This window comes from Ceratotherium simum, chromosome 25, assembly GCF_057802395.1.
Source record: "Ceratotherium simum simum isolate JZ-2026a chromosome 25, ASM5780239v1, whole genome shotgun sequence".
Classification (NCBI taxonomy): Eukaryota; Metazoa; Chordata; class Mammalia; order Perissodactyla; family Rhinocerotidae; genus Ceratotherium; species Ceratotherium simum.
Window position 1 is genome coordinate 47,638,579 of NC_141924.1, and position 21,448 is coordinate 47,660,026.

Genomic DNA, 21,448 nt, shown 5'->3' on the forward strand with positions numbered 1-21,448 from the left:
CTAGTTTCAGATATCTAAATCTCTATAAAACTAAAGGAGTTAAAAAACGTTACTGTTTTTTTTCCACAGAATTTTTCATTTTCCAAAGAATTAAAGCTGAAGAGATCCTTGTGGTAGAGGTTTAACAGTCTTTTAGCTTAAACATGGATAATATAGACTCAGATCTGTGTTCTTAGTTTTAAATTCATCTAAAGCCAGAGACAATGGAAGAGGCAGGAAGGAAAGACATCATAATAAGTACAGAAAGTTTTAAAGTTCAATTTATGAAAACTGATCGTATAAAGCAGATAAATCAGTTTACCAACAAACAACCCCAATTCCCCCCAGTTGTTTTAAAAGGCAAGGTCTCTGTTTTACATATGGACTCCTCTGGCTCCTCTAAAAGGCCAAAGCTCCTTTTGTTGCACATTTCAAGCCAGAACATTTCCAAATATTTGGTAACCTAAGCTCTGGCTAAACAAGGACAATTCAGCTTATCAGCAGTACTGGCAAATCAAATGAGCTCTTCTAGAGAGATGGATTCAGAGAAATCACAAAAGCCAGTGGACTTGCTCCATTAGTCATTTATCTAGCAATTTCACCAGCTATTAACAGCTGTTGTTAATAGTTCTGACAAGTAGTAACTGCTCTGTCACTAAGACATTTCAACCCCTGTATCTGTCACATTCACCAGCCACCCGGTGTGCACCAGGCTCCTGTAGAGAGGAGCCGACTGATCAGTGACACAATACATTAGGTTCCCAGGGCATGTAATATTCCAAGACATAACACAGGGAGGTTCTTGTGCTCTATTCCTTATAAATATAGTTTCTGCTTTTGCAGCTGTAGGCCACTTAAAAATATACAATAGCCGTTAGGAAGAAACTGGTTACTAAACAGATGCAAAGTGGAAAGATACAGAATTAGGAATTTCCATATATGATGACAAACAGTAAGAATTCATAGGAAAAAAGAGCCAGTGGGATTCTTCTAAACAAGTCACCAGTAAAACTAAGAACACCAGATGCCAATTCTGTGTCTCCTGTACACGATTAAATCTGGTTAACTCTCTCTCCATTTCACCTGAAGCCCTCATGATTTTGGAGGTTCATTTGTTTGATTTACATTTAATCAAGGTTTCCCCAATTGTAATTTTTGAAGGCAACTGTCTCTCATAAAATTGAGCAATTTAATTTTTTTCAATCTCCCACTTTATTTGCTACAAGATTTAGTGAGCTGTAAAGTTGAATGAGGAAGAGTTGGTGGCTCAGATCACAGTGGCCTTTCTTTGAGAAAATTAAATCAGAACTTATCCCTGCCTTGTAAATGCAGCATCTTAACATATATATGCCATAACTCTCTAAAATGATATTATTTTGCTGAGTAAGTAGTGGCCAAATGTGATTGAGGATAATGACCTCCCTGGGAAGAACAGTGCTTACTTCATCAGAAGCCAGATACACGCAGAGCAGGGCTATTTCTTCTGCGGTTGCAAATCTTCCCGTCTTCTGTCTCGTTAGGAAATCACTCAGTGCCTGTGACCAGAAACCATACCAGACATCAGTGATGCGAGCTGAGGTGTGAACTCACCTGCAACTCCTTCAGGAGGTCAAAGGCAAGAGGAATCTACAGAGGCACCACTGGCTTGCTGCCTTGATTACTCACGCATGACACATGATACATGAGAATATCATTACTATCATTAACTGTGGGCCAAGCAGGACTATGGTGACTCCCAAGCTGCTCAAATATTTGTGTTATACTAAAGCCTGCAGACACTGTGACAGATCAAAGTTAATATTAAAAATTAATATTAAAGAAGAGGGCTTTTTAATTTTTTTGAAAATGTGGTAAAATACACATAATATAAAATTTATCATCATAACCATTTTTAAGTGTACAGTTCAGTAGTGTTAAGTACATTCACATTGTTGTGCAACCAATCTCCAGAACTCTTTTCATCTTGCAAAACTGAAACTCTCTACCCACGAAACCCTAACTCCCCATTCCCCCTCTCCCAGCTCCTGGCACCCACCCTTCTACTTTCTGTCTCTATGCATTTGTCTACCCTAAGTAAGGAAGAGGGCATTTTTTTAACCAGAAGATTTAAACACATTTAAAATAGTAGGTATACCTCTTCGGGGTTTGGTCTGGCTTGTATTCTTTATTGCAGAGATGGGGTGTCAAGTGTTCCTAAATCAAAGGGGGACATTCAGCTTGGTTACTTACTTAGACTGAAAAAGAAATTGACAATTAAATTTTAAACTTCCTTTCCGTAGGATACAGTGATCAGAGAAATCCTCTCTTTGACTTGGAATGACAATTTCACCTCTACCTGCCTGCCCTTTTATTTAATAGGCTTATAACTTCTTTAGTAACATTTCTGTGCTTTTTAAAAGCACAGACTGTAATTCTCTGTGACATGAGGCAGGGACTTGCGGTGAATCCCCAGCATTGTAGTCACATCACATTGACGTGATGCTTTATGGACTGTACGGACTCTCACAGGTACTATCTCAGTGATCTTCACAACAGCCCTGCGGGGTAGAGAAAACCATCCAAGTTCTTCACCAGTACAAGGACCCACATTGTCATCATGATCTCAAAACCATTCTTTGCTGTTAAGTTCACTCTGAACCCTCAGGGACAACTGGATGCCTGTCATGGTCCTCGGCTCTAAATTTTCCTCATTATCTTTCCTATTTTCATTGGCTTCAAATTCCTATTTTAACACTGTTTCATGTTTCTCATCAAAAAATATAATTTACAATATTTTACTTTAAAAAAAGAAAAATAAGAATGACACTAAAATTTTTTAAATCTCACTTAGTTCACATTCCTACAGAGCAAGTTCCCCAGACTTTTTCATTAACATATGTAATCTGTAAATTCTCTTCAGAGGGCCTTTTTCTGGCTGACAGTAATCCAGGAGACCACATGGTCTTTGTGAAGTCATAAAAAATGATTTTGCAGTCAGCCCTCAGCTCTGTCTTTAGACCATGCTCCTGAGAGCGCCAGAGATTTGATGTTTGCTCGGAAACCATTTCTTAATTTTATCACCATTTCTTTGGAGAGGCTGGGAAACTTCAAAATCTGCACGTTCTGGCTACTTTCTGTTTAACAGCCCTTTCTCTAGCTTTTCTCTCCTCTCACATTTTACTCTGAGGGGCAGCACTCTCTACACTCTGGGTGGAAATTGCCTTCACTACATCAATCTGGTTCATTAGGAACATCTTCTACCTTCCATGTCACTACAGCCAATAGTGTTGATAAAATTTCTGAAACCACATAACAAACCCTTGTATCCAGTTTCGGATAACATTTTCCTCATATCCCTTATCGATAGCCTCCTTAAAGTCCCACATGTCACCAGCAGTGTGCCCAAGGCGCCTTAAGCTTCTCTAACACTCTCCTCCAAATCCCTACAGCTTTTACAGCTTCCTCCCACTGGGGCGCAGGAGCGTCACATCTTACATGTGGCCGGTATGAATGGCTATTAAATGAAAGCTGTGGAGCAAGCCTATGCCTTCTGTTTCATTCCACTGTCACCCGCCTCTGTTGTGTCCATGGCACAGGCTGACACACCATGCTACTGTCCACACAAGTCGTGTTGATGAGCTGTGACTCTACAGCCCTCAGCACCATCCCAGACACACTCATTCCTCATCACATTTCCTTCTGGGACTGGCTCAGTGAGTCACAGCTAGTTCCTTGTTCCAGAAAATTTGATAACATATTTTCCAATCTTCTGAAAAGTCTAGCTGCTAAAACAATCACATTTTCCAAAATGTTTTGCCATTTATTCCACTGGGTACATGGCACCAAGAACAGCTAGACTCAGGTATCACCATTTTGTATGTTAAAACCCAGTGAAACTGTCTCTCCTGTATCCTCCTTTTTCTTAATGTTACCAATATTTATCTTTTTAGTACAACAAAAATTATACACAACACCTCAATAATGGGAATGCTGTAGCTTGAAGGTGACAAGAAATTTTCACATATTGAGGTATATGGGGTACCTCTTTTGGTTCAAAACTGATCTGGCTTGAACTAAAGAAGCCTGACTTATGGCCTATCAAACATCTGCCTTAACCATTAAAGTAAAGAGTGCATTAAGCCTCATCTCAAAGTAAAAGAATGCACTCTTTGGGCCGGCCCCGTGGCTTGGCAGTTAAGTGCACGCGCTCCACTGCTGGTGGCCCGGGTTCGGATCCCGGGCGTGCACCGTCGTACTGCTTCTCCGGCCATGCTGAGGCCGCATCCCACATACAGCAACTAGAAGGATGTGCAACTATGACATACAACTATCTACTGGGGCTTTGGGGGGAAAAAATAAATAAATAAATAAAATTATAAACGTCACATCCAGGTGACTTTAAAAAAAAAAAAAAAGAATGCACTCTTTGAAGATAAGGATGCATACTTCCCCTCCTACGCCCACCAATATCCACCAGTATGGTAAGCCGGTAAGCCCTATCAGTGCTCCTGAAGATAAATTCCCTTTCCCAACATCAGGGTCATGTTGACCTGCTAATCTGCAACTGAATACCTCTCTGAAACTTTGATGCACATGTATCCTGGGCGTGTTTTATGTATGTTCTTTGTTCTAAAAAGGTATAAAACTGTACTGAAAACCATGCTTCTCTGGAACGCTTTCTTCCTTTGTGGAGACTGCCCTCCTGTGCTAGTCCTCACCCTGGCTCAAGTAAATCTCACCTTATCTCTCTTACCTATATAATGGTTATTGGTTATTTTGTGTCGACAAAAGGTATTTAGTCATTTTCCCTGTTTAACCAATAAATCAGTGGTTTTCAACCTGAGGGGAGACCAGGCTGGGTTACATCAGAGTCCCCAGTGGGGCTGTCCAGACTACTCTCCACCAGCTCCTTCCCCAGATCCTAGCATGCCCTTCAGGTTCTGAAAGGCCCCACAGGTAACTGTGAAATGCTTCCCCTCCACAACCCCAGAACCAGTTGTGAACCACTGAGAGAAACTTGATCCTGGATGTGCAACTTCATTTCTTCTCAGAGAGGAAGTTAGTACTTCTTCTTAGGCACCTGTGCTCACTTTGGTCAGTGGAGCCAGGTGAAAGGGCATCTCTATTTAATAGACACACCCACTGATATTAACAAAATGAGAAGTTATTCCTAAGAAATAAATTATCAGAAGCTTTAGTTTGGACATATTGAATGTCCTTTCTACTAAGTTCTGCTTTTCTCCTTTCTTTTATGAGAGGTCAGCACATTTTTTGGGTAAATAGGCAAACAGTAAATATTTTTGGCTTTGAGAACCATTTGGTCTCAACTCTGCCATTGTAGCATGAAAGCAGTCATTGCCAACATAGAAGCAAACTGGGTGTGGATGTGTTCCAATAAAACTGTATTTACAAACAGGTGGTGGGCCGGATTTGGCCTGCAGGCCATAGTTTGCCGACTATCTGTGTATGGCATAAAGAAAGGTGCTAATCCCTCCTTTTGATTCTTGGGCCAACCCAGGCGATTTACCTGGCAGAGCCCCTGTGTCCTGGGAGGCTCCTCTTAATTTCTTCTGCTGTCCTGGGAACGTGGTCTAATTTTCATCTTTCCCTTGACAAGGTCATCCCTGGTCTGCTTCCAAAACAGCAAGCCTTGGCGAATTATGTCTCTTAACCACATGGTTTAGAATTGCCCCCACGCACATGAGCCTTTAAACCATTTGTCTCTCTGGCTCGTCTTTTTTTTTTGTGAGGAAGATCAGCCATGAGCTAACGTCCGATGCCAATCCTACTTTTTTTTTTTGCCAAGGAAGACTGGCCCTCAGCTAACGTCCATGGCCATCTTCCTCCCCTTTACATGGGACGCCGCCACAGCATGGCTTGACCAGCGGTGCATTGGTGCACGCTGGGGATCCAAACCTGCGAACTCTGGGCTCCTGAAGCAGAGCGTGTGCACTTAACTCTTATGCCACCAGACCAGCCCCCTCTGTGGTTCATTCTTGATGACTTAGGATCTCTTTCCCAACTTACTCTTGGACTGTTACCATAACGAGTCTAGACTCTTTTTCTTTTGAACTTTTTCCAATATAACAGGTGGTGAACAAGCTCATGTAGATCTCCCAGTGGCACCTGGGATGTCAGGAAGGACAAATTCACAGCCCCAAGGAGCCCAACTCACCTGGACACACACAACTGCACCTGATCCCCTGCTGGAAGAAGTCTGCAGCCATGGACTTGGTGAGGCGAGTCATGGCCACCGTGGTTGTGCTGTACACACATCTGTTCATAACTCCTGCGCATGAAGAGAAGGTTGGACAATTGAAGGAATAAAAAACATAGTCTCCTTTAGAAAAGGAACACAGATAAGTGTCCCCAGTAACCAGTGTCATGCTTCCTCCCACCCAACCGTTTTTAAAAATTAATATCAGGTTTTTGCTCTGAATAGAGCTAGTTTCTGAATCTGGGAAAATAATATTATTGGCACTCAACTGAGACTTAGGTGTTGAGATGCTGCACTTAAATGACAGCAGTAGCCTTAGTTTTTCATCATCAGCTGGGAGAACCCTTAGGCAGATTCCAAAAGAAAATTAGGAGTGACGTCAACAACATGGCAGAGTGAGCTGTTCCCTTTGTCTCTCCCCCTTCAAATTACAACTAAATGGACATTCATTGATTAGCAGAGGATACTGACACAGCACAATGAGACATCTGAGAGACCCACACAGCTACTCATCTGAAAGGGGATGGACTACTCCCAGGGAGGTTGTGGAGACAGGTGAGCACCCTCTGGCCCCCCAGCAGCCCTGTACACATGTGTGACTGCTTTCCCAGCTACAGTGCCCATAGTACTGCTGTGGCTCCAATGGTGGCAGCATGCCTCAGCACACCTGCCTCAGGTGATGGCAGCCCTGAGACCCCATATGATCACTTTCCCATCTGGGGTAGAGCCCACAGTGCCGCCATGGTCCCAGGGAGTGGCTCAGGCTCGGACCCAGTGGAGAGGCCCCACCCATCAAGCACAATGGCTGGTGCAACCTAGGAGGAAGCAGTGGCGGATCTGCATGCCTGGGCGAATGAGTTCCCAGCTACCGCAAATGCCCATAGTACCGCTGCGGCTGGAAGGGGGGAGTACATCTCAGTGGGACTGTGGGAGCAGGCAGCAACAGCCCTGAGCCCCCATGTGATTGCTTTCCCATTTGGTGGGAGAGCCCACAGGGCCGCCAAAGAGTGGCCAAGGCTCAGACAGGCACAGCTGACAGGGATCATGGCAGGCTTAGAATACGCAACTCCTGCCCTGTCCCCAGTGGCATCAGGTGGAATCTGCAACAAGATACTATCACTGTGTGAAGGTACAAATCCACCCCATTAAATTGTGTGAAGAAGTATATTAATACTCCCAACCAGAAGGAAAAAGACACTCAGAAATCAATCCTGAAGGCATAGAAATCTACAATCTAAATGACAGAGAATTCATAATAGCTATCATAAAAAAACTCAAAAAGTTACAAGAGAACTCAGAAAGACAGTTCAACGAAATTAGGAACAAAATTAATGAACAGAGGGAATTCTTAACAAAACAGATTGAAACTATAAAGAAAAACCAATCAGAAATGTTAGAGATGAAAAACACAATGAATGAGACAAACAAAAATCTGGAGTCCTTAAATAACAGGGCTGATATTATGGAGGACAGAATTAGCAGTTTAGAGGCTAGGAATATAGAAATGCTTCAGATGGAGGAGGAGAGAGAGAGAACTAAGATGAAAAATAAATGAAGAAATTCTCCAAGAAATTTCTGACTCAATTAAGAAATGCAACATAAGGATTATAGGTATTCCAGAGAGAGAAGGGAGGGAAAAAGGAGCAGAGAGCTTGTTCAAAGAAATAATAGCTGAGAACATCCCACACCTGGGGAAGGAGCTGGAATTACAAGTAAAAGAAGCTAATAGGCCTCCCCACTGGGTCTGAACCTAATTACATCAATGTAAAGACTTCTCCAAGGCATATATTAGTAAAACTGGCAAAAGTCAATGACAAAGAAAAAAATATTAAGGGCAGCAAGGGAGAAGAAAATAACCTAAAAAGGAACTCCTATCAGGCTTTCAGCAGATTTCTCAGCAGAAACCTTACAGACTAGGAAAGTGGAATGATATATTCAAAATTCTGAAAGACAAACACATTCAGCCAAGAATACTCTATCCAGTGAAAATATCTTTCAGATATGTTGGAGAAATAAAAACACTCCCAGATAAACAAAAGCTGAGGGAGTTCATCACCACAAGATGCCCCCTACAAGATACAACCAAGAAGGCCCTCAGACCTGAAAAAAAAAAAAAAAAGAAAGCATTTACAAAGCCTTGAGCAACGAGATAAATAGGCAGACAAAATCAGAAAATTGCAACTCTCTAGCAGAACAGATTAGCAAACAATTAACTATAACATTAAAGATAAAGGAAGGAAAACATCAAGAATAAATAAAATCATTTTAACCACAAACTCACAACACAAAACAGAATAAGTTGTGACAACAATAACATAGATGGGGAAGAGGAACAGGATGGAACCTGCTTAGACTAAAGAAATAAGAGGCTATCAGAAAATGGACTACCTTATCTATGAGATCTTTAATACAAACCTCACAGTAACCACTAAACAAAAAATCAAAACAGAAACACAAATGTTAAATAAAGAGAAAACTGAGAAAACCATCATAGAGAGCCACCAAACTGAAGTGGCAGTCCAAAATACACAGGATAAGAAACAAGGGAAATACAGAACAACTGGAAAACAAGTGATAAAATGGCAGTATTAAGCCCTCATATATAAATAATCACTCTAAATGTAAATGGATTGAATTCCTTAATCAAAAGACACAGAGTGGCTGGGTGGATTAAAAAACAAGACCCAACAATATGCTGCCTCCAGGAAACACATCTCAGCTCTAAAGACAAATACAGGCTCAGAGTGAAGGAATGGAAGACAATACTCCAAGCTAATGGCAAACAAAAGAAAGCAGGTGTTGCCATACTCATATCAGACAAAGTAGACTTCAAGATAAAAAAGACAATGAGAGACAAGGAGGGCCAGTATATAATGATAAAAGGGACACTCCTCCAAGAGGACATAACACTTATATATATATATATGCACCCAACACAGGAGCACCAAAGTACATAAAGCAATTATTAACAAACCTAAAAGGAGATATTAACAACAACACAATAATAGTAGGGGACCTTAACACCCCACTTGTTGACTTTCCAGATAGAAAGTCAACAAAGAAATAGTGGAACTAAACAAAAAACTAGATCAGATGGACTTAATAGATATATATAGAACAATCCATCCAAAAATAGCAGAATACATATTCTTCTCAAGTGCACATGGAACATTCTCAAAGATAGAGCATATGTTGGGAAACAAACCAAGCCTCAATAAATTTAAGAAGATTGAAATCATATCAAGCATCTTTTCTGACCATAATGCTATGAAACTAGAAATAAACTTCAAGAAAAAAGCTGGGAAAGTGACAAACATGTGGAAAATAAACAACAGGCTACTAAACAACCAATGGATCATTGAAGAAATTAAAGGAGAAATCAAAAAATATCTGGAGACAAATGAAAATAAAAATACACTATACCAACTCATATGAGATGCGACAAAATTGGTCCTAAGACGAAAATTCACAGCAATATAGGCCCACCTTAACAAACTAGAAAAATCCCAAATAATCAGTCTTAAACTACAACTAACAGAACTAGAAAAAGAAGAACAAAGCCCAAAGTCAGCAGAAGGAAGGAAATGATAAAAATTAGAGCAAAAATAAATTGAAACCAAAAAGACAGTAGAAAGGATCAATAAAACTAAGAGCTTGTTCTTTGAGAAGATAAACAAAATTGACAAACTCTTAGCCAGACTCACTAAGAAAAAAAGAGAGAAGGCACAAATAAATAAAATTAGAAATAAAAGAGGAGAAATTACAACAGATTCTGCAGAAATACAAAGGATTATAAGACAATACTATGAAAAACTATATGCCAACAAATTGGACAATCTAGAAGAAGTGGATAAATTCTTAGACTCATACAACCTCCCAGAACTGAATTAAGAAGAAATAGAGAACCTGAATAGACTAATCACAAATAAAGAGATTGAAACAGTAATCAAAAACCTCCCAAAAAATAAAAGTCCAGGACCAGATGGCTTCTTTGGAGAATTCTACTAAACATTCAAAGATTTACTACCTATCCTTCTCAAACTATTCCAAAAAAACTGAAGAAGAGGTACACTTCCTAACACAGTTTACGAGGCCAACATCACCATGATCCAAAGCCAGATAAGGATAATACAAAGAATAAAACAAAACGCAAGAGACCAGGACGCTTAGGCATTTCTTTGCATTCCTCTCTCATGCAGGCTTAACGTGTGTATCCTTGCAAAGAGAAGGATTGTTGTCTCAGAAGTAGCTATTTCATTTTCAACTGGCAGATCCGTGTGTGCCATATTGTGCCCTTATCTCCATTTTGCATTGCAATCCTGGCCCTTCACCCTGACTTCTCATTTAGGGCCCAGACCATCTGTCTTTGTGAAGCACTCCCCAAGCCCACAGGCAGAGTTTCTTCCCGTATTGTGACAGCACTTCCTATAAACCTCTGTTACGATACTATGACACTGCAGAAGATATGTGTTTGCTTGACTCTCTCCCCTTTTTGGACTGTGAATTATTTTGCAGCAGGGGCACATACTGGGTGTTCAATACATCTTTTTTTTTTTTTTTTTGTGAGGAGATCAGCCCTGTGCTAACATCCGCCAATCCTCCTCTTTTTTTGCTGAGGAAGACGGCCCTGGGCTAACATCTGTGCCCATCTTCCTCCACTTTATATGGGACGCCACCACAGCATGGCTTGCCAAGCAGTGTGTCGGTGCGCGCCCGGGATCCGAACCAGCGAACCCCGGGCCGCCGCAGCGGAGCGCGCGCACTTAACCGCTTGCGCCACCGGGCCGGCCCCTCAATACATCTTTTTTGATTAAATAAATGAATAAATGTTTCCTTTTCCCAGTTTGATTTTCATTTCCATATCCATTAGAAGGAATAAAAGGGAGAGCAAAGCAAACAAAGTTTTATTTAATTTTATGACTGGTTCACATCTAAGGTGAAAGGACTGGTAGTTAAGGAACTTAACACTAGTTTTAAAAAAGCAGTTTCAAAGTTATGCGTGAGTTTTATCATCTCTGCTATGCTTGTTCCCAAAACCCTTAGCTGGTGAAGGTGTGTGCGTATGTGCATCATGACCCCAGAGGAAGACAGACTCACCTTTGATGCTGGAAGCCACAGAGGACATGTTGATGATGTTGCCAGATTTCTGAGCAAGCATCTGCCAAAACAAAACAAATACAAAAAAAAAATGCCACTCTGCAGGCTAAAAATACTACCTCTTTAAAAGATTTGCATTTACTTTGGGTTTGCAGAACCATCTTATTAGCTGTTAACATTAAGCAGTCTTCACAGCCGCCCATCACTGCTGAGGACTAACGCAGTGCACACTCTCACTGTAGGAACACGTCCCAGGGGGTTACGGCTTCCCTGTTACAAGAGCATCAGCAAGGCCAAGAATGAGCTCTGAGCTTGTGGAACGCAAGGGAATGTTCACATTTACTGTGTATTCCTGAGGCTGGAAAACTCTCCCGCCAGTGAACACATTGTTTGTTGAATATCTACAGTGGTTGGGTTTTGTGTAGGTCCGAGAGATTCAAAGATAAGTGACACAGTCCCTGCCTATAGAGAGCTGCCAGTCTGACTGGAGTAGCTGACATAACCAGCGACCAGAGACAGCAGGGACCTTCGCAGACAAGGGGTGGAGGTTGGTGGGAGGGACCAATCCACCCCCGGACACTCAGAGGAGTGCTCCTGAGGAGGGAATATGCGGGTCAATTTTTGAAAAATAGAGTGTTAGTGTAACCTCAGGCCCTCTAGGACCAGCTCAACCAACCTGATCTTATCAACAGAGTAATTAAGAGCTGTTTTACAGGAACTGAGAGTCCCCTCTTGTCTAGTTCAGGCTAGTTGAGACCACCAACACATCAACTGGGCCTGCACAAATACCTGATAAGTGACCCTTTTGACATCAAAGGGCTGAAAACTCCACCCTCAGATCACACTAACACCATCATTTTGTTAACATGTGTCCTATGAAGAGCCATGAAGCTGGATGACGCTTGCACAGATCATCAATGACCTCACTTCTCCTCACCTCCAAGCATCTATCTCCACACTTCAGATCACCTTGCCCTTCGTCCCATAAGTTTTGCCCCAAGCCCTAGATCAGGGAGCTAGATCTGAGAGTATATGCTTCCTGTTTCCTTGCAGATCAATCTAACAATAAAGCTGTTTTCTTTTCCCAAATCTGATGCTGTAATTAATTGGCTTTTTTAATGCACATTGGGTAGGAGAACCTCATTTTTGTGCAGTAATATTAGCCAGAAAAATAAAAGAGAAGGGTATTTTAAGGAGAGAGAACCGTAGGTATAAAGGATCTATCCTGGAACTGGGGGGAAGGGATGGGTCTGGCTGGAACACAGGGCCTGGGAGGAAGAGGCTGCAGAGGCCAACAGGGGCTAAACTTAGGAATTTGTCTTTCCCCTGAGGGCCATGTGGTGACAATGAAGGGTCTAGTGCGGAGGAGGAGCACTATGTTTCCATTGGGGGATTACAGATTGCTCTGGCACCTGTGGCAGAGGCGACTGGAAGCTGAAGCAGTGATTTGGGAAAGGAGTGGTAAAAGCGGAGATGCAGAGGGCGGGACTTGCTGTGGTTACATGCAGGGAGGGCGTGCCTCCCCATCTAGAGCAGTGTGTCCTAGAAACACCTCCTTCGGAATTCCCCCACTGCAGTGTGAACTGTGAGAGAGGAGGTCTGTGGCAGTTTTGCCCTCCTAGACAGGATACACAGTAGGCGGTCAATACATTTTGATGAATCAAAATCTCCTGAGGTGCTAGTTTAAAGTGCAGATTGCTGGGCCCTGCCCAGACCCAAAGGAATGTATAATGAAAAAAGCTGCTATGAATTAAAAAATGTTTTCAAATGAACTTATACTTTATAACATGTACGTATGTTTTCAAGATAATATATGTATGTGCAAGGGCATGGGTACTCATGAATGTTTTGGGGGAAGAAGCAAGAGGTTCAGAGAACTCCTGCCTAGTGGGCATTAACTTCTCATGGAAGTCAGAGACTGGATGACTGTACAGAGCAAGAGGAGATGGTGGACACAGAGAGTGGGGAAGAATTAAAATCACTGCCGGGAGGAAATGGAAGAATACCAACTAGAGAACAGAGTAAGGAAAACCAGGATATGCTCTGTCATGAAAATCAAGTGAAGAAAATGTTCTAAAAGGCCAGGGTCTCTACAGACAGTGTAAAGGGTCCAGAGAAAAAAATCCCTTCTGTTGGGATGAGTTTCTCCAGCACTTTCAGACAAAGAGGTGCAGAAATGGAGAAGGTGAATGATCGGATGGATCAGGGATGAGCTTGCCAAGATAGTATGTCTCTTTTTTTTTTTTTTGTCATTTCTCTTCGTTTTTTCTTTTTAGATGCCATGTTTTTTTAATTTTATTTTATTTTTTAAATTTCATGTGTACATCAATATACTTCTACTTCTGCATGGATTACATCATGTTCTCAAGTTCACCAACCAAATACTAATTACAATCCATCACCACACACGTGCCGAATCATCCCTTTCGCCCTCCTCACCCCCTTCCACTCTGGTAACCACCAATCCAATCTTTGTATGTTTGTTTGTTGTTATTATCTACCACTTAATGAGTGAGATCATATGGTATTTGACCTTCTCCCTCCGACTTATTTCACTTTTCATAATACCCTCAATGTCCACCCATGTTGTCACAAATGGCTGGATTTCATCATTTCTTATGGCTGAGTAGTATTCCATTGTGTATATATACCACATCTTCTCTATCCATTTGTCCCTTGATGGGCACTTAGGTTGCTTCCAAGTCTTGGCTATTGTGAATAACGCTGCAATGAACACAGGGGTGCATGTATCTTTATGCATTGGTGTTTTCACGTTCTTTGCATAAATACCCAGCAGTAGAATAGCTGGATTGTTTGGTAGTTCTATCCTTAATTTTTTGAGGAATCTCCATACTGTTTTCCGTAGTGGCTGCACCAGTTTGCACTCCCACCAGCAGTGTATGAGAGTTCCCTTCTCTCCACATCCTCTCCAACACATGTTGTTTCCTGTCTTGTTAATTATAGCCATTCTGACGGGCATGAGGTGATATCTCATTGCAGTATTGATTTGCATTTCCCTGATAGTTAATGATTTTGAACATCTTTTCATGCGTCTGTTGGCCATCTGTTGATCTTCTTTGGAGAAATGTCTGTTCAGGTCTTTTGCCCATTTTTTAATCACGTTGTTAGTTTTTTTGGTGTTGAGATGCCTGAGTTCTTTATATATTTTGGAGATTAATCCCTTATCAGATGTATGGTTTGCAGATTTCTTCTCCCAATTGTTAGGTTGTCTTTTCATTTTGTTGATGGTTTCCTTTGCTGTGCAGAAGCTTTTCAGTTTGATGTAGTCCCATTTGTTTATTTTTTCTATTGTTTCTCTTGCCCAGTCAGACATGGTGCTTGAAAATATGTTGCTAAGACCCATATCGAAGAGCACACTTCTTGTGTTTTCTTCTAGAAGTTTCATGGTTTCAGGTCTTACATTCAAGTCTTTAATCCATTTTGAGTTAATTTTTGTGTATGGTGTAAGGTAATGGTCTACTGTCATATTTTTTGCACGTGGCTGTCCAGTTTTCCCAACACCATTTGTTGAAGAGACTTTCTTTTTCCATTGTATACTCTTGGCTCCTTTGTCAAAGATTAGCTGTCCATAGATGTGTGGGTTTACTTCTGGGCTTTCAATTCTATTCCATTGACCTGTGTGTCTGTTTTTGTGCTAGTACCATGCTGTTTTGGTTACTATAGCTTTGTAGTATATAATGAAATCAGGGAGTGTGACACCTCCAGCTTTGTTCCTTTTTCTCAGGATTCCTTTAGCTATTCGGGATCTTTTGTTGTTCCACATAAATTTTAGGATTCTTTGTTCTATTTCTGTGAAAAATGTTGTTGGAACTTTGATAGGGATTGCATTAAATCTACAGATTGCTTTAGGAAGTATGGACATCTTAACTATGTTAATTCTTCCAATCCAAGAGCACAGAATATCTTTCCATTTCTTTGTCTCTTCTTCAATTTGTTTCAGCAATGTTTTATAGTTTTCAGTGTACAGATCTTTCACCTCTTTGGTTAAGTTTAATCCTAGGGATTTTATTCTTTTTGTTGCAATTGTAAATGGGTTTTTTTTTTTTTTTTTGGTGAGGAAGATCAGCCCTGAGCTAACATCCGTGCTAATCCTCCTCTTTTTGCTGAGGAAGACCGGCTCTGAGCTAACATCTATTGCCAATCCACCTCCTCCCCCCCCCAAGCCCCAGTAGATAGTTGTATGTCATAGTTGCACATCCTACTAGTTGCTGTATGTGGGATGCAGCATCAGCATGGCCAGAGAAGCAGTGCATCGGTGCGCGCCCGGGATCCAAACCCGGGCCGCCAGCAGCGGAACACACGCACTTAACCACTAAGCCACCGGGCCGGCCCAATGGGATTGTATTCTTAATTTCTCTTTCTGCTACTTCGTGGTTAGTGTATACAAACACAACTGATTTTTATGTTAATTTGTATCCTGCAACTTTACCATATTGATTTATTAATTCTAAAAGTTTTCTGGTGGATTCTTTAGGGTTTTCTATATATAAAATCATGTCATCTGCAAACAGTGACACTTTCACTTCTTCCTTTCCAATTTCGGTCACTTTTATTTCTTTTTCTTGCCTGATTGCTATGGCTAGGACTTCCAATACTATATTATATAGGAGTGATGAGAGTGGGCATCCTTGTCTGGTTCCTATTCTTAGAGGGGTAGCTTTCAGTTTTTCACCATTGAGGATGATATTAGCTGTGGGTTTGTCATATATGGCCCTTATTGTGTTGAGGTGATTTCCTTCTACGCCCATTTCATTCAGAATTTTTATCGTAAATGGATGCTGTGTCTTGTCAAATGCTTTCTCTGCACCTATTGAGATGATCATGTGATTTTTATTCTTCATTTTATTAATGTGGTGTATTACGTTGATTTATTTGCAAATGTTGAACCATCCCTGCATCCCTGGAATAAATCCCACCTGATCATGGTGTATAATCTTTTAAATGTATTGTTGTATGTGATTTGCTAGTATTTTGTTGAGGATTTTTGCATCAATGTTCATCAGTGATATTGGCCTGTAATTTTCTTTTTTTGTGTTGTCCTTGTCTGGTTTTGGTATCAGGGTAATGTTGACTTCATAGAAAGAATTAGGGAGCTTCACCCCCTCCTCAATTTTTTTGAAGAGTTGGAGAAGGATAAGTATTAAGTCTTCTTTGAATGTTTGGTAGAATTCACCAGGGAAGCCGTCTGGTCCTGGACTTTTATTTTGGGGGAGGTTTTTGATTGCTGTTTCGATCTCCTTACTGTTGATTGGTCTATTCAAATTCTCTATTTATTCTTGATCCAGTTTTGGAAGGTTGTATGATTCTAAGAATTTATCCATTTCTTTCAGATTGTCCAATTTGTTGGCATATAGCTTTTCATAGTATTGTCTTATAATCTTTTGTATTTCTGAGGTGTCCGTTCTAATTTCTCCTTTCATTTATGATTTTACTTATTTGAGCCTTCTCTTTTTTTTCTTGGTGAGTCTAGCTAAAGATTTGTCAATTTTGTTTATCTTTTCAAAGAACCAGCTCTTTGTTTTATTAATTTTTTCTGTTGTTTCTTAGTCTCTATTTCATTTATTTCTGCTCTGATTTTTATTTCCATTATTCTACTGATTTTGGTCTTTGTTCATTCTTCTTTTTCCAGTTACTTTAGGCACATTGTTAGGTTGTCTATTTAAGATTTTTCTTGTTTGTTGAGATAGGCCTGTATTGCTATAAACTTCCCTCTTGGAACTGATTTTGCTGTACCCCATGAATTCTGGCATGTCGGATTTTCATTTTCATTTGTCTCCAGGTATTTCTTGATTTCTCCTTTGATTTCTTCATTGACCCAATCATTGTTCAGTAGCATTTTGTTTAATCTCCACATATTTGTGGCTTTTATGATTTTCTTCGTATAGTTGATTTCTAGTTTCATACCATTGTGGTCAGAAAATATGCTTGGCATTATTTCAATCTTCTTAAATTTATAGAGACTTGTTTTGTGGCCAAGATGTGATCCTGGAGAATGTTCTATGTGCATTTGAAAAGAACGTGTATTTTTCAGTTTTTGGATAGAACGCTCTGTATATATCTACTAGGTCCACCTGTTCTACTGTGTCATTTAAGGCCAATGTTTCCTTATTGATCTTCTGTTTGGATGATCTATCCGTTGGTGTAAGTGGAGTGTTAAAGCCCCCTACTATTATTATGTTACTATTTCTCTTTTTATGTCTGTTAATATTGCTTTATATATTTATGTGCTCCTATGTTGAGTGCATAGATATTTACAAGTGTTATATCCTCTTGCTGGATTGTTCCCTGATCGTTTTGTAATGCCCTTCTTTGTCTTTTTACAGTTTTTGTTTTAAAGTCTATTTTATCTGATATGAGTATTGCTACCCCAGCTTTCTTTTCATTGCCATTTGTGTGGAGTGTCTTTTTCCATCCCTTCGCTTTCAGTTTTTGAGTGTCTTTAGGTCTGAAGTGTGTCTTTTGTATGCAGCATATATATGGGTCTTGTTTTTTAATCCAATCGGCCACCCTATGCCTTTTAATTGGAGCATTTAGTCCATTGACGTTTAAAGTAGCTATTGATAAGTATGTACTTACTGCCATTTTTAACTTTTTTTACTCAGTGTTTTAGTAGTTCTTATCTGTTCCTTTCTTTTTCCCTTGCTCCCTTCCCTTGTTGTTTGATGGCCTTCTTTCGTATTATGTTTGGGTTCCTTTCTCTTAGTTTTTTGCATATTTATTATAGGTTTCTGGTTTGTGATTACCTTGCGGTCCATATACAGTAACCTACGCATATCGTAGTCTATATTAAGTTGATGGTCTCTTTAGTTTGACCTCTGTCTGAAAGCTCTACTCTTTAACTCCCCTCCACCCATATTTTATGTTTTGGATATCATATCTAACCTCTTTTTTGTGCATTTGTATCCATTAACCTCTTATCATGGAAATAGATAATTTTTCCTATTTGTGGTCTTCTCTTTTCCCCTTAAATAAGTCCCTTTAGCATTTCTTGTAGTACTGGTTTCTTGGTGACACTCTGCTTTAATTTTTGCTTGTCTGAGAAACTCTTTTATCTCTCCTTCCATTTTGAATGATAACCTTCCTGGGTAGAGTATTCTTGGCTGTAGGTCTTTTCCTTTAAGCACTTTAAATATATCATGCCACTCTCCTCTAGCCTGTAAGGGTTCTGCTGAGAACTCAGCTGATAGCCTTATGAGGTTTTCTTTGTATATAACTTGTCTTTCTCTTGCGGCTTTTAGGATTCTCTCTTTATCTTTAATTCTGGACATTTTAATTACGATGTGTCTTGGTGTGGGCCTCTTTGGGTTTATCTTGTTTGGTGCTCTCTGTGCTTCCTGTACCTGGATGTCTGCTTCCTTCCTTAGGTTAGGAAAGTTTTCAGCTATTATTTCTTCGAATAGATTCTCTGCCCCTTTGTCTCGCTCTTCTCCTTCTGGGACACCTATAATATGGATGTTAGTGCGCTTGATGTTGTCCCAGAGGTCCCTTAGACTGTCCTCACTCTCTTTTTTTTTTGTGAGGAAGACCAGCCCTGAGCTAACATCTATTGCCAACCCTCCACATTTTTTTCCCTTTTTCTCCCCAAAGCCCCAGTAGATAGTTGTATGTTGTAGTTGCACATCCTGCTAGTTGCTGTACGTGGGATGCCACCTCAGCATGGCTGGACAAGTGGTGCATCGGTGCATGCCCAGGATCTGAACCCAGGCTGCCAGTAGCGGAGCACATGCACTTAACTGCTAAGCCACAGGGCTGGCCCTTGTCCTCACTCTTTTTAATTCTTTTTTCTTTTACCTGTTCAGCTTGGCTGATTTCTTTCTAGTCTTTCATCCAGCTCGCAGATCTGTTCTTCTGTATCCTCTACTGTGCTTTCAAGTCCCTCTGGTGAATTTTTCATTTCCAGTATTGTATTCTTCATTTCTGAGTGGTTCTTTTTTATATCTTCCATTTCTTTGTTGACGTTCTCACTGAGTTCATCCATTTTTCTCCCAAGATCAGTGAGCATCCTTATGACTCTTTGTTTGAACTCTCCATCAGGTAGGATGCTCATTTCTATTTCACTTAGTTCCTTTTCTAGGGTTTTGTCCTATTCCCTTACTTGGAAGATATTCCTTTGCCTCCTCATTTTGCCTCTTTCCCTATGCTTCTGTCTATGTATTTGGTAGGTCACCTACGTCTCCTGCTCTTGGAGAGGTGACCTAACATGAGTGATGCTTTATGAGGCCCAGCAGTGTTCTTCCCTCAGTTCTGAATATTCCAGGAGTGACTCCTATATGGGCTACGTGTCCTTCTGTCGTGGCATGGTTGCTGTCCCTGTAGGTGCCCAGAGAGGCCGAGTTATGCTCCTGGCCAGCTATTGTAATGCTCAGCTGCTTCTGGTTGTTGTGGGCCCTTCAGTCTCTTTATCAGGTATGGAGAGCCCCAGCACAGTTGGCTGCAAGTTCTAATACCACATTTGTGTTGCAGTATATCTTTTAAGTGAGTAGGCCCCCAGCATGGCAGGTTGTTAGGCTCACAGGCTTACAATTTCTATAAGGCTCCAGCCTTTAGGTCTCTTGTCAGCTCTCTGAGGATTGCAGCTGCATGGGGCTGGCCTCAGGCATGGAGCACCCAATTGCTTCAGGCTTTGGAAAGTGGGGCCAACCCCCTATGTGTGTCTTTGAGAAGCACAAGTCTTCTGCAGCTGACAAGCCCCACTGCCCACAGGACCACACACACAGTCAATGCAGTCCTGCCCCTTGTGCGCACCCCAACCTCCTGAAGTGGACCCAGTGTCTCCAAGGCGGGAGCCCCACACTCTCCACCTGCTCCTTGCACACGCCCCACCCCACAGAGGTGGACCCACTCACCAGGCTGCAGAGAATCCAGGCAGCTCACTTAGCAGGCCCACAAGTTGCCCAAGGGCTTGTTGTTGGGTGGTGCCAGTCCCTAGGGTGGGCTGCCTGCCCTGGCTGAGCTGCATTAAATCGGTGCTCTAGTAGGTGTGGCAGACCCTGGGCTAGCAGGCCCCAGGGAGAACTCCAATGGTGTCTGCCAGCGTTGGTGTCAGCACGCCCACACCAGGCCACAACAATGGCCTCCGCCAATGTCCCAGTCCCTGGAGAGGTCTCACCTTTCACTGAGATGTGCTCAGAGCCTACTAGGTGAATCTCTTTTCACCAAAGGACTATGCACCTTTCTTTTTGGCAATTTTAGGTTGCTTTCTGAAACGGCTGAGTTTGCGCGTGGGCCCTTCAAGAGCCGGTTTTAATTTCTTTGTGAACCCGCTTTTCTGGGGGTACTCCCCAATGTTTCAGTAGCAAGCAAAGTCAGATATTATGCCACTCGTCTCGATTGTGCTGGGTCCAAAAAAATGCCTACAGCAGGAGCGCACCCCGGCTCAGGGCCCCGCTCCTCCAGGGAAGGCTGCGTACCTTTGGGCTGCTCCCAGGCGGCCATGAGGCACTGCGGCTTGTGAAGGTGGCGTTTTTTTCTCTCCAGAAGGGAATTTCCGCCTCTTCCACCTCAATTAGGATTGTCGTTTGTTGCTGGAGTTCCTCTTATCCAGTTTTCAGTTCTCTCTCAGGGGTAATTTTTCCACAAGTAGTTGTAAATTGGCTGTGTCCGCGGGAGGAGGTGAGTTCAGAGTCTGCCTACGCCACTACCTTGACTTCCAGATACCTGTACGTCTCTTTATGGTCTTCTTCTTACTTTCTGTTTCAATACTTAGCTACTAACTGTACTAAAAGCAGAGAGTCTGATGCCACCCTATGACCTGGTGCTGGATGCACTGAAGGACACCGGGAGAAGCTGAGGTGACCCGACCAAGCCAAGGAAGATGGAGGGGAGAAAATATTTAACTCGACTTGTTTGTCTATATAATAAAGAGAATCATAATGAAATCATAATGAAAAACACCTGGAAAATTAGTAAAGTATAATGGTGTTGAAAACTAAGCCTTAAAATTATTCTTTCTTATCCATTTTAGCAAATAACCCATTTTAATGTATTTTTCCAGTTTTATTGATATAACTGACATATATAACCCATTTTTAATACATATAGAATACATATAGCCCAACTTAATATATAAAAATGGGCTATTAAGTAAGTTCAGTCTCCAATCTCCTGAAATGCAGTAATCTCTCAGGCAAGCTGTAGAATTTCACACCTAAAGAT

At 41.3% G+C, this 21,448-nt stretch overlaps 1 protein-coding gene across 3 annotated transcripts in view; it reads right to left on the reverse strand.

Moving 5' to 3' along the window:
• LOC106801036 (dehydrogenase/reductase SDR family member 6-like) overlaps positions 1-21,448 on the reverse strand; it is a 41,557-nt gene that overhangs the window by 2,344 nt on the left and 17,765 nt on the right. Inside the window, exons 3-6 of one of the 3 annotated variants that reach the window (XR_015556409.1) lie at positions 11,273-11,333; positions 6,134-6,247; positions 2,114-2,172; positions 1,422-1,514 (exon numbers count right to left, since the gene is read on the reverse strand). Coding sequence is in view for 1 of the 3 variants with exons in the window: in XM_087449178.1 (XP_087305304.1) it covers positions 6,134-6,247; positions 11,273-11,333 (175 nt within the window). In the remaining 2 variants the exon portion in view is untranslated. Of the gene's footprint in view, positions 1-1,421; positions 1,515-2,113; positions 2,173-6,133; positions 6,248-11,272; positions 11,334-15,453; positions 21,144-21,448 lie in introns of those variants that run through there. The other 2 variants (XM_087449178.1, XR_015556411.1) reach the window with 2 other exon arrangements.